The sequence below is a fragment of the Sapajus apella genome, unplaced genomic scaffold (genome assembly GCF_009761245.1).
Source record: "Sapajus apella isolate SASKATOON/1434 unplaced genomic scaffold, GSC_monkey_1.0 scaffold14, whole genome shotgun sequence".
NCBI lineage: Eukaryota > Metazoa > Chordata > Mammalia > Primates > Cebidae > Sapajus > Sapajus apella.
In genome coordinates, this window is record NW_022436954.1 from 11,171,678 (window position 1) to 11,183,762 (window position 12,085).

Genomic DNA, 12,085 nt, shown 5'->3' on the forward strand with positions numbered 1-12,085 from the left:
GGAAGTCCTGAAATCAGGGTTAGTACCAAACCCTATGTATATACTATAATTTTTCTTATATGTATCTATGATAAAGTTTCATTAGGCACAGTAAGACATTAACAATAATAAAATGTAAAATATTCTACAACAAGACTTACGTGAATGTGTATCTCTTTCCTTGGAGTAGGTAACAAGTATGAAATGGGATTATGAATTTCCATGAAGATACTAAGAATATTTTAGTATTTTGAGACCACAGTTAACTGCGAGTAACTGAAACCATGGGAAGCAAAACTTAATAAGGGAGGACTACTGTAAATTAAATACTCAATTGTTACCAAAAACAGATTATGATAGGTAAGCCTGTTCACAAAATGCAATTGCCTCACACTTTATAATGCTCTGTGAAGCAGGAATTAAGCTTTCTTTAAAAATTACAAATAACTATTAAGAATTGTAAAAGTTTATTTAAAAATATATTTATTACAAGTTTAAAATATGGGAAGGAAAGGCTTTTCTCCCTACCCGAACAGTTCATAAATACGGACAACAGAGCCCATTTCTCATTTAAAAATATCACATTTGAAATGATAAAAGACAATATCCAGTGACTAGTCCAACTTCTAAAAGGCAATGAAATCTTCAAGCAGCGAGAATACCAGGTGAAGTAGGGTTGCCTCATCATCCAGAATGCACCCAGCTTTATTCTTGCACTTAGGAAGGGATAACATTATGTAGTTCAACAAGGGAATACTGTTCCTGTAAGGAAGGAAAAGAAACAGTCACATTGTTGTACTGATGGGAAACTACTATCCAACTAAAGAACCACTGAAGCTCAACAAAATGGGGAAGTGGGAAAAGAAGGCATCAAGTTTAAACCCCAGGAACCATTATAATATTCTAATGACTCAACTATCACAAATACCATATACACATGTATGCACACATATATATATTGTGTGTATATATAGCTATTAGTTATCAAATGCTTAGTAAATGACTTAGCAAATGATTATAAATTGTACATGAGTGTACCATCTCAAGTTTAGAATTATGAGGGTTGGTCAATTTGTGGAATAAGGGCCTGTCCCTCTAGCATACTGAAGTCCAAAGATTATAGCCTATTTGAATAGTCTTACAGCTCATTTGAGTTTTCTCTTGCAGGCATTTAGTTCTTCCAGAACAAAAAGCTGAAATTAGAGCTAACATAGTATGGGACTCTATGATCCCATTGCATACTTAGATTACATGCTCCAAAGATGGTTTTTCCCTAGCTGAAAGAAATTGACAAAAGACATGTTGAGGTTACAATTGTAAATCTCTTTTACATAAGGAAATAAGACACGCCAAGATAAAAATATATCCTTAATAACCATAAAAAAGGCAATATTCCTGGGCAATAGTACACAAAGTGTGTCATATGTCGCCACCTTACTAAACCCTGGCCTTTTTTATATGAATGTACTTGTAAACATTTATGGTCCTAATTCAAAATACTCTTACGCATAAGATGCTCTTGGATGGATTCCCAAGTCCTTAACTTCCTGTGATAGTGAGCGATGCTGCCCCACTGGCCTTCTGCATTCACGTCTATTATTCTCTCTCCTTCTCATCACGAAGATTATTGGAAACCTTCTGAACAAGAGAAAAAAAATACATGGATTTAAGTTTTCTGTCTATTATGCTTTTGGGGGTGGATAAAAAGTTGAACTGTGGAGAAAGAATCTAAATTAGACAGATGTCTTTTGGCTGTGAGAGAATGCCAAATCCGCTAGCTTAGACCAATATGAAAATTTGTTATTTCACAGAACATGAGAAAAAAGTTACAGAAGGTTAAATACAACTTTTCATTTTCCCAAAATGTACTATTGTGATCTGAAGCTAATTTCATAGACTTTCAAATACCAAAACCTCTTAATAAGTGGCTGAAGCAGCTCTTATCTCTAATCATCTCACCAGACATCTGCAGAGAATTAGAAGCATGCAGTTCTGAGTTCTTGGCCTATGACAGAGGGATAAGTGAGGTCACTAAAATTCTCCCTCCCTTAATGAAGCCAAATAAGGGTGTTTTTATCAGATTCTCCAACACTGAGGTGTCTACAGCAAGAGGATAACATTTTACTCCTAAGTATCTGCCTATACATGTGAGAGACATGGAGGTGTAGAAAAGGGGACAGAACGGGCATATTCTCCACCATGTATTGTAGTATGACTAAGTAATTTCCCCCACAGGTACCAACATTTTAGCCATATTTCCAGGATATCACTCAAGATTACCTGTCAACTGGAGAGGGGACCTCAAGAAGCCAACATACTGGAATGAAAAACAACCAAGACAGAAAATGAGGAGGTTGTGTGGAGGCCCATGGTAGCATTTGTATGGACGAAGAAGTAAGTCTTGTCCAGACTGGTTCATCAGGAAATATGCAGTTGTAATGACTACCCCCTTTCTAAGGACTCAAAAACACACATCCATAATTCAAGGTAAACTTCTGGGTGAAGGTATAATTATCTAGCCAGCATTGCTAGAAATGGACTGCAATTACACCATGTAACCATGAGATGATTGTGACCCAACCTCTTTCATCCTATCATACCCACCAGCAAAACATGCAAATAAAAGCAGCAGAGGGAAATGTACTACTCAGATTATCCTGAACTATCTTCCTTTCCAAATCTTTTGGGTGCTCTGTGAAACTCTAGGAGTCCTAAAGGAAACCTAAATTTGAATTAACATTGGAGATAGGGACCTGACTTGATTTTCACTTATGAGAAGGACCAGAGATGCTGTTAAAGAATAAGAAAAGCAGATATCACACAGTACAGTTGAAGTCAGCGGTTGTAAGATAAATATAGCCATTAAATTCTGTGTCTCCAGAAGTCAGACTGTTCAAAATAGGTTGGAATGAATACTCTAGGGGTGGAGAGAACACACATGCAATTGGGCCTTGGGAACAGCTCACCCAGGGACTTGACCACAAGCAGAATTACCGCCACCTTCATCAACAGGCTCTCCTGCCTTCTTCTCTCATAGCAGAGAAGTTTCTCCAATAAGGAGGGAATTTTGGACATTAGAAAGTCTTGATTTTTTTTTATATTGCAGAACCTGACAAATCTGAGACTCAGTTCTAGTTTTAAAATTGTGAGAAAATAGGCCGGGCGCGGTGGCTCAAGCCTGTAATCCCAGCACTTTGGGAGGCCGAGGCGGGTGGATCACGAGGTCAAGAGATCGAGACCATCTTGGTCAACATGGTGAAACCCCGTCTCTACTAAAACTACAAAAAATTAGCTGGGCATGGTGGCGCGTGCCTGTAGTCCCAGCTACTCAGGAGGCTGAGGCAGGAGAATTGCCTGAACCCAGGAGGCGGAGGTTGCGGTGAGCCGAGATCGCGCCATTGCACTCCAGCCTGGGTAACAAGAGCGAAACTCCGTCTCAAAAAAAAAAAAAAATTGTGAGAAAATATCGATTTTGAATCTCTTGGCTCCTCCCCACATCTGCAGAAAGGTGGTATGGTTTGTCCAAAAACTTAAGAGCTCCTATGATAGTCACAGATGAGGCAGGATGGGTGGGTCCGGACAGGGAACACCACAGAAAAGGAAAGATTATCAACAAAGCCTTCTGATATAATCTGTTTAGTGACTGTAGAATTCAATTCTCATATAGCAACTGAGCCTTTTCTACTCATTCAGAAATTACATTGAGACAATCAACAAAATTTTTTTTAGATCACTCAAATGACCAAACAGAACACCATATATCAAATTTGATCCAACTGTAGCATAAAGTCCAGCCGTTTAGCTGATCAGAACACCTAGAAGCCAAAGATAATGTTAGATAGCCTGAATCTCAGTAGTCTGCTGCACCTACCTTTGAATATAGCATGATACTGGGATGTGTACATCGAAGTCAAAATTCGCCGAGTTATATACGATTGCACTTTCAATGAGAATACCTACTGGCTGTTCCTAAAGGTGTAAAGAATATAAATTATCTTAATTATATCTCTTTCAAATGATTTAAAATCCCATTTTTAAAATAGAGATTAAAAACAAAATAATTTTTATTTTATTTTTACCTTATAAAGTAAAGTAGGTATGAGTGCAAGGCATACAATGGAAGAGCAGAGCTAAGTGATAAAAATGCCTGGTCTGAGCAGACATTAACAGCCCCTGCCATAGGAGCAGGGACATTGTATTTGGCAGTTGAATCTGCAAAGACAACTTTTGATCACCACATTTAAGGGTCAGAGTCTGACTTAGGCAGACCTGAATTATTTCGTGTGAATTTCAGCTAGATATTTGACAGCTTTAGAAAAGCAGTTGAGTCAGCCTCATGCTAAGTTGAGTACTTGGCAAATGCTAGATTTTTTTTTTTTTTTTTTTTTTTTTTTTTGATGCCAGATATAGCAGCAAACAAATGGAGTCATGCACCTGGATCCAATAATAGAATCTGCTCACCTAAACAATCTTTACCAGAAACAGATGTGACTCCAAAAAGGAAAAACTAAGCCGTTATTACAAAACACAGCAACAAGTTATTATTTTAAAAAAAGTTTCCTGGTGACAGAAAAGATTGATTTCTCTTATTAATACAGGAGCTATATAATCTGATATACCCAATTTTCCCTCCAAATTTTAGGTCAACAACAAAAGAGTGGGCTATTTGTGGTACTGTTTGAAAGCAAAATGTTTCCCCTCAAACTAGATTTTACCAGAGAATATTAAAAAAAAAAAAATCACTATTACAGGCAAAAGAGATATGTTGCCAAAAAATAGGCTTTGTTGTTGTTGCTGTTGTTCTTTGAGATGGAGTCTCATTGTCGCCCAGGCTGGAGTTCATTGGCACGATCTTGGCTCACTGAAACCTCCACCTCCCAAGTTCAACCAATTCTCCTGCCTCAGCCTCCTGAGTAGCTGGGATTACAGGTGCACACCACCATGCCTGGCTAATTTTTATATTTTTAGCAGAGACAGGGTTTCACCATGTTGGTCAGGCTGGTCTCAAACTCCTGACAGTGTTATCTGTGATCCACGTCCCCACCCCCCTCAGCCTCCTCAGCCTCCCAAAGTTATGGGATTACAGGTGTGAGCCTCCACACCTGGCCTGAAAAAATAGTTTTTGAAATAGGAACCCCAAATCTTGTTTTTCCTACAGATAGAAGCAATATCCAAAAATGTTGAAGAGAGTAGTCAATATTACATGAACTATTAAATCAACCGACATTAAAATTTGAATAGTGCAGTTTTAGTCATTGGTTTCTAGACCAAAAACCATCAAAAGATATACTGTTTTTTGAAATAATAACTGCTCTTACAGTCACTACGATGCCACAAAAAGTTAGAAGATAAAAGAACACAAAGAAATCCGGCTCCACGAGGTTTACAGGACAGCCACTTCCTAGAAAGAGTTCATGTTGCAAAGGTTGCAGGTCATTTATCAGGGGCCTTTGTCTAAATTTGACCTGGAGCCAGGATTCAGTACAGGTTACAGCCACTGTTGAAAGAAAAATTTTAAAAGGGAAAATGTCAAATAGTGTGTCTGCTCCCAAACAAATAGCTGAGGAAACTTTCAACCTCTTGAGCTGAATTCCCAACTGTAGACTGAAAACGTTTTGTTTCTATTTGTATATTTTTCTACTGGGAGATTTTGGGTCGATTACTTAATCTCTATGTGTCTGTTTTTTTCATCAGAATGTGGAAAAATGGTAGAAGCACTTCTTGAGAATTTCTAACCTAAATAAGTCAAATATCCCAACATGCACACTTTTTTTTTTAGGGATTGTTCGAATTTTACTAACAGGTCTCATGACTACATTTCTGAAATATATCTAGGTGTAAAAGTGATATCTGAAATAGAGAAACAAGAAAAAGCATTGATATTTGGTTGCACACAGTGTAAAAATACATCGTGCTTCTACTGAAAATTTTATTTTGCATCAAAATATTTGAGCCAATAAATATTAACTGGTATGTGAAATTAAAGAATTCTGAAACAAAATAATATTGCAGTTCCTTTGATAATATTTTTAGGATTTTCAACTATGTTAAGTTTCGGTTTGGTGTCTTCATTTTCACTACATTTCCATGACGTCAATTTTATTATTATGCCACATTTACACACAGATAAATTTAGTCACATAGCTGCTAAGTGGCAGATCAGGATTAAAACCTATGCAAAATCTAGTCAGAGCCTCAACTCCGAAAAGGAATCATTTACAATTGAATACAGCTGACCACTCTGTCCAATCTTCATACGCCATGGCCAGAAATGTGGACCTAGGTAACCTCCTCTCCTAGGCACCAGGCAGTCTCTGCTGATTTTGCCAGTCACTATAAGTATTTCGCATTCAGCAAAGTAACAAGCTAGTATCCAGCAGAGAACCTGGAAATACTTTGCATGTAAGAAAAATTTAAAACAGCATCTCGAGATTAGCTTAGAGGAAAAATTCAAAAGGAAGTACAGGGGTAAAGATAAAACTATGTCTGGTTCTAACTTTGCAGTCATTAGTTACTAGCAGTTGATCACCAGATTATGAAAACAAACGTCCAAAGTCAACAATATGTTTTTTTAAAAGCCCTGCTGTTTAAAATTGCCACCTCCAAAAATTCCCTCTTTGTATTACCATCTTGGAGACCATGAATCAACTTGAAAAGCATGAGGAGCTCTCCTAACATGAAAGATATCTTCATTGCTTCAGATTCCAGCCCAAGGTATCACAGGAAACAGAAAATCTAGGGAAGTGGGCCTCTGCAGGTGTTTATAAACCTCTTGCCTCCTCAGGTGTGAGTGATGATTTATCATTCTGGAAAGCACTGAGAAGCCCTTAGCATAAATCCTCACAGCTGAAGTTATTAGATTGGTGCAAAAGTAATTGCATTTTTTGCCTTTGAAAGATAAATCAGAAAATCCGGAAAGAACATGTGGAAAGTGATTCTAGGCTGCACCCCCTAACACTGTGTCTTTTTTCTCAATCATGTGGATGTGTCTGAAATTAAGTCTGACATAATATTTGATATTTATCTATTGAATTGTTAAAGTAGGGCTTTGCAAGATGATTTGAGAAATTCAAGTGGGTGATACAAAGGGATTATTTATAAAGTGAATAACAGTACCGCATATTATATTCACTCTGCATTTTTGTGAAGAAAAAAAAAAAGCTATTGCTCTACCTCCCAACCAATGATTCAGATCCAATAAGCCTGGGACCAGATGTACTCACTAATTGGTGCTTGCAATCAGCTTCAGGAGGCTTTGATTAGGTGAACAAATCCACACACCTGTGGTCTAAGCCAAACTAATCCTTTTTGGTTTAATTTTGCTTTCTCTAGAAGCACTTTATTATGAATGTGCCCATATCTAGAAAGCTAAAGAAATATTCGCTAAGGGCATTTTTTGACAATTAAATCTAGTAATGAAAAATTGTAAGAAAAAAGGGATAATGGATAAGAATAACATTACCTGATTCTACATTTTGGTAGAAGTCAACCTCCAAAAAACTTCATCTCAAAAGCAAAAGCCTAATAAGTTATTTTTAGAAATTGTGTAGCATATCACATAGAATGCCTCAGCTTCTAAGTAAAAAATAATTGTTGTTTTTAGCTATGTAATTCTCCAGGATTATGAACCGATGTAACAAAGAGCAAGCAAAAATATCTATGAACATCAGGAACCTCGAAGTACTTTCTACTATTTTTATTAAATTGCATGTTCTTTAAAATTAGTTGGATTTCATGTTAAGGTATCTAATACTTAAATTATATTTGGGAATGAAAGCCTTACAGTAGATTCAATTTGTGAAGAATATTTCAATGGTTTTTATTTGAAAATACTTATCTGTTTTCTTATTTAAGAGGTGAATGAATATGTTATTTTAAATAGCTAACTACATAGAAGTAGATAAAATAATACTGGAATTTCTAATTCCAATAACTTACATGCTTTCCTCCTCTATTGAAATAACCACTAATTTTTATAAGTGTTAAATTCACATAAACAGTTTTAAAGTATATAATTCAGTGGCACTTGGTACATACACATGTGTGCAACCATCACCCTTAGAGTTGCAAAATATTTTCATCATCCCCCCCAAAGGAAAACGTATACTTTTTAAGCAACTCCCCACTCCTCCTTTCTCCCAGCCTGTGGCAAGCACCAAGTTACTTTCTATCTCTTCAGATTTACCTATTCTGGACATTTTGTAAAACTTGAATCATACTCTTAACTTAAAAAATCATGCTATTTATTTACTTATTTACAAATTAAGGAGGCTTTATTTCTTATAAAGGGTTATAGACTGGAAGATGGCCATCCTAACAGGCTGGGATGCATAGCCTCCAGCAGAGCCTGAAAGGCAGGCACATTGCAGGAAAGGAGGCGTGAGACAGGAATTTATGCTGACTGGGTTGGCCAAGTATACATATTCAACAGGTTATAGGAGAAGCTATGAATATTCATTGAGGTGGTCCTAACACATAAGTGCTGAATAAACATGCATGTTATATATGACCCCTGTTCACTCTGGGGTGGAGACTTAACATTCAAATGTATTACAATTAGGCCCTATACATCTAAAGGTCTTGCCAGGACAGAAAGTTATGCAAGTGTGCAACCTCTGTTAGCTGGCCAGAACCAGTCCTTGGTCAGTCCTATCTTATCAGGAGAAAGTTGCTGAAATGAGTCTCTTGCCCAATCAAAGCTGTAGTTACAGCTTGTGGCACAGGAAGGTCAGTTAGCCTCTGGCAGTGGATGAGCTGTAATTGTTTTAATATTGCTTATCTCAAGGCCAGTGCTTGTTTAGCTTCTGGGAAAAAAAGAAAAAAAAAAAAAAACAACCCTGTGGCAGTTAGAACAAAGTTTATTCTTTAAGCGTAGGGGTGCGTGACTTAGCCATTATTTGCCATGGCCTTGGGTCCTCTTTATAATTTGGTATGTTGTTACCACAAAGAGTTTGCTGTGTCAGCCTTATGATCTCTTTTTTAACATTAATGCTGGTCAGGTGTTCTGTCTAAACCACAGAAGGGAAGTGGTGTAACAAGGCATGTCCAACCCCCCATCCCATAATGGCTGGGAACATAGTTCTTAGGGTTTCTCTGGGGTTCTCTGGCCAAGAAGGGGGTTCATTCAATCAGTTGAAGGCCTAGAATTTTATTCTTAGTTCACATGGTGTCATGAATCCATACTTCATTTATTTTTATGGCTGAATAGTTTTCCGTTGCATGAGTATGGCACATTTGGTTTAGTCATTCATCAACTGATAAGCTTAATGGGTTGCTACCATCTTTGTGAATAGTACTACGCTGAAAGCACTTGTTCAACATTGTTTGAATACCTGTTTTCAATTATTTTGGGTATATGACTCAGCTTTAATCGCCTCCCATTCATCTCCTTGCTGAGGGAGAGATTCCTATTTTAGGGTTATGGTGATAGCCAAACACACAACACCTGACACTGAGCAGATGCACTCAAAAGCAATTCATTGGTATGTACATTCAGGCCTTGGAGAGAATGCCACACAGCACATGGGTCCACACAAGGACTGCACTTAGGAGCAGAGGGAAAAACCAGGGGCTCTGGGACACAAGCTTTGTAATATCAAGAGGGTGAGGTGACCCCTAGATCCCACAGGAGCATATGATTGACTTGTTTGAATAATTCTACAGGCTGCCAGGGAACTGAAACCCACTGTTCAGAGATAAGCGGGAACTGTATCTGGTCTCCTTGATAACCAGAGTTGTTTAGCAGGGATCTTATCTGCAGGGGCAGAGTAGGGAGGGAAATGTGCAGTTAGGCCATGATAGCCCTTCCGCTTTCACCAGATGCCGAGATAGCACGTGATATCAGGCCTTAATATTAGTCCTTACATAACAAGCTAGAAGTGAAACTGCCAAACTCCCCCACGGTGGCTGTGTTATACAGCCACTGTGAAATACAACAGATTTCAGTTTTGTTTTAAACAGAAAAATTATTCAGCTAAAAAAACTTGAGAAAAAGTTAAAGTCCCAGGCTTAAAAATGACAATGTGTGATGTCTTTTATGAAGTGTATGTGCTGGTTAAATTAGTTATGCCTATCAACCTTGTTACTGTTTTCTTCTGAGATGGAGCCTCACTGTGTTGCCCAGGCTGGAGGGCAGTGGTGCAATTTCAGCTCAATGCAAGCTCCGCCTTACATTTCTTTTTTGTTTTGTTTTGTGTATTTTTAACTTTTAAGTTCAGGTCTACAAGTACAGGTTTGTTACATAGGTAAATTTGCGTCATGGGTGTTTGTTGTTCTGATTATTTCATCACCCAGGCATTAAGCCCAGTACCCATTAGTTATTTTTGCTGACTCTCTCCCTCCTCCCACCCTCCACCCTCCAAAAGGCCTCATTGTGTGTTGTGCCCCTCTATGTGTTCTTGTGTTCTCATCATTTAGCTCCCACTTGTAAGTAAGAACATGTGGTATTTGGTTTTTTGTTTCTGCATTAATTTGCTAAGGATGATGGCCTCCAGCCCCTCCATGTCCCTGCAGAGGGCATGATCTTGTTCTTTTTTATGACTGCATAGTATTTCATGGTGTACCAGATTTTATTTAACCAGTCTATCATCAACGGACATTTAGGTTGATTCCACATCTTTGCTATTGTAAATAGTGCTGCAATTAACATACACACGCATGTCTTTATAATAGAAAAATTTCTATTACTAGGTATATAGGTATATACCTAGTAATGAGATTGCTGGATCAAATGGTATTTCAGTCTTTAGGTCTTTGAGAAATCTCCACACCGTCTTCCACAATGGTTGGACTAACTTACACTCCCACCAACAGTGTATAAGCATTCCTTTCTCTCTACAGCCTCACCAGAGTTTGTCATTTTTTGGCTCTTTAATGGTAGCCATTCTATCTAATGTTAGATGGTATCTCAATGTGGTTTTAATTTGCATTTCCCTAATGATCAATGATATGAAACTTTTTTCATATGATTGTTGGCCACATGTATGTCTTGAAAAGTGTCTGTTCATGCCCTTTGCACACTTCTTATGGGGTTTTTTCTTCTAAATTTGTTTAAGTTTCTTATAGATCAGATATTAGACCTTTGTCAGATGCATAGTTTGGAAAAGTTTCTCCAATTCTGTAGGTTGTCTGTTTACTCTGTTGATGATTTCTCTTGCTGTGCTGAAGCTCTTTAGTTTAATTAGATTCCATTTGTCAATTTTTGCTTTTGCTGCAATTGCTTTTGGTATCTTTGCAGCACTATTCACAATAGCAAAGACGTGGAATCAACCTAAATGTCCATTGATGATAGGTTGGATAAATAAAATGTGGTACAGCATGAAATCTTTGCCTGTGCCTATGTCCTGAATGGTATTGCCTAGGTTGTCTTGCAGAGTCTTTATAGTTTTGGGTTTAATATTTTAGTTGATTACATTAACTCATAATCTACATTATGTATTTATCCTAATGCTATCCTGCTCCTTACCACCCGCCTCTCCAACAGGCCCTGGCATGTGATGTTTCCCGAATTCTTTTTATGGCTGCACAGTATTCCACAGTGTATATGTGCCACATGTTCTTTACCCAGTCTATCATTGATGGGCATTTGGGTTGGTTCCAAGTCTTTGCTATTGTAAATAGCACTGCAATAAATGTACGTGTGCATGTGTCTTTATAGCAGAATGATTTACGATCCTTTGGGTATATACCCAGTAATGAGATTGCTGTGCCAAATGGTATTTCTAGTTCTAGATTCTTGAGGAATCGACACACTGTCTCCCACAATGGTTGAGCTAATTTATAGTCCCACCAACAATGTAAAAGCATTCCTATTTGTCCACATCTTCTCCAGCATCTGTTGTTTACTGTCTTTTTAACGATTGACATTCTAACTGACATAAGATGGTATCTCATTCTGGTTTTGATTTGCATTTCTCTAATGCAGTGATGTTTAGCATTTTTTCATATGTTTGTTGGCCCCATAAATATTCTCCTTTAAGAAGTGTCTGCTTATATCTGTGGCCCAATTTTGATGGGGTTGTCTTTTTTTCCTGTAAATTTGTTTAAGTTCCTTGTAGATTCTGGATATTAGCCCTTTGTCAGATGGTTAGATTGCAAATATTTCATC

At 37.6% G+C, this 12,085-nt stretch overlaps 1 protein-coding gene and 1 long non-coding RNA gene across 2 annotated transcripts; both read right to left on the bottom strand.

The window, feature by feature from the left end:
* Positions 1-448: 448 nt before the first annotated feature.
* On the bottom strand, positions 449-3,115 carry LOC116554979. Its single transcript, XR_004270335.1, has 2 exons — positions 1,486-3,115; positions 449-741 (listed from the first exon to the last, which is right to left on the bottom strand). It is a non-coding gene; the product is annotated as an uncharacterized LOC116554979 (long non-coding RNA).
* Positions 3,116-3,437: 322 nt separating this feature from the next.
* LOC116554980 (oocyte-secreted protein 4A-like) lies at positions 3,438-7,912 on the bottom strand. Its single transcript, XM_032283308.1, has 3 exons — positions 6,606-7,912; positions 5,298-5,476; positions 3,438-3,948 (listed from the first exon to the last, which is right to left on the bottom strand). The coding sequence occupies exons 1-3, from the start codon at positions 6,670-6,672 to the stop codon at positions 3,847-3,849; spliced, it is 348 nt and encodes a 115-aa protein (XP_032139199.1). The 5' UTR covers positions 6,673-7,912; the 3' UTR covers positions 3,438-3,846.
* Between the last annotated feature and the right edge of the window lie 4,173 nt (positions 7,913-12,085).

Coding starts and splice junctions, on each gene's coding strand:
- LOC116554980 (XM_032283308.1), bottom strand. CDS start 6,672: ATGAAGATATCTTTCATGTTAGGAGAGCTCCTCATGCTTTTCAAGTTG. Junction 5,477..6,605: donor GATTCATGGTCTCCAAGATG/GTAATACAAAGA, acceptor TTCTTTCAACAG/TGGCTGTAACCTGTACTGAA. Junction 3,949..5,297: donor TTTGTGGCATCGTAGTGACT/GTAAGAGCAGTT, acceptor TTACACCTTTAG/GAACAGCCAGTAGGTATTCT.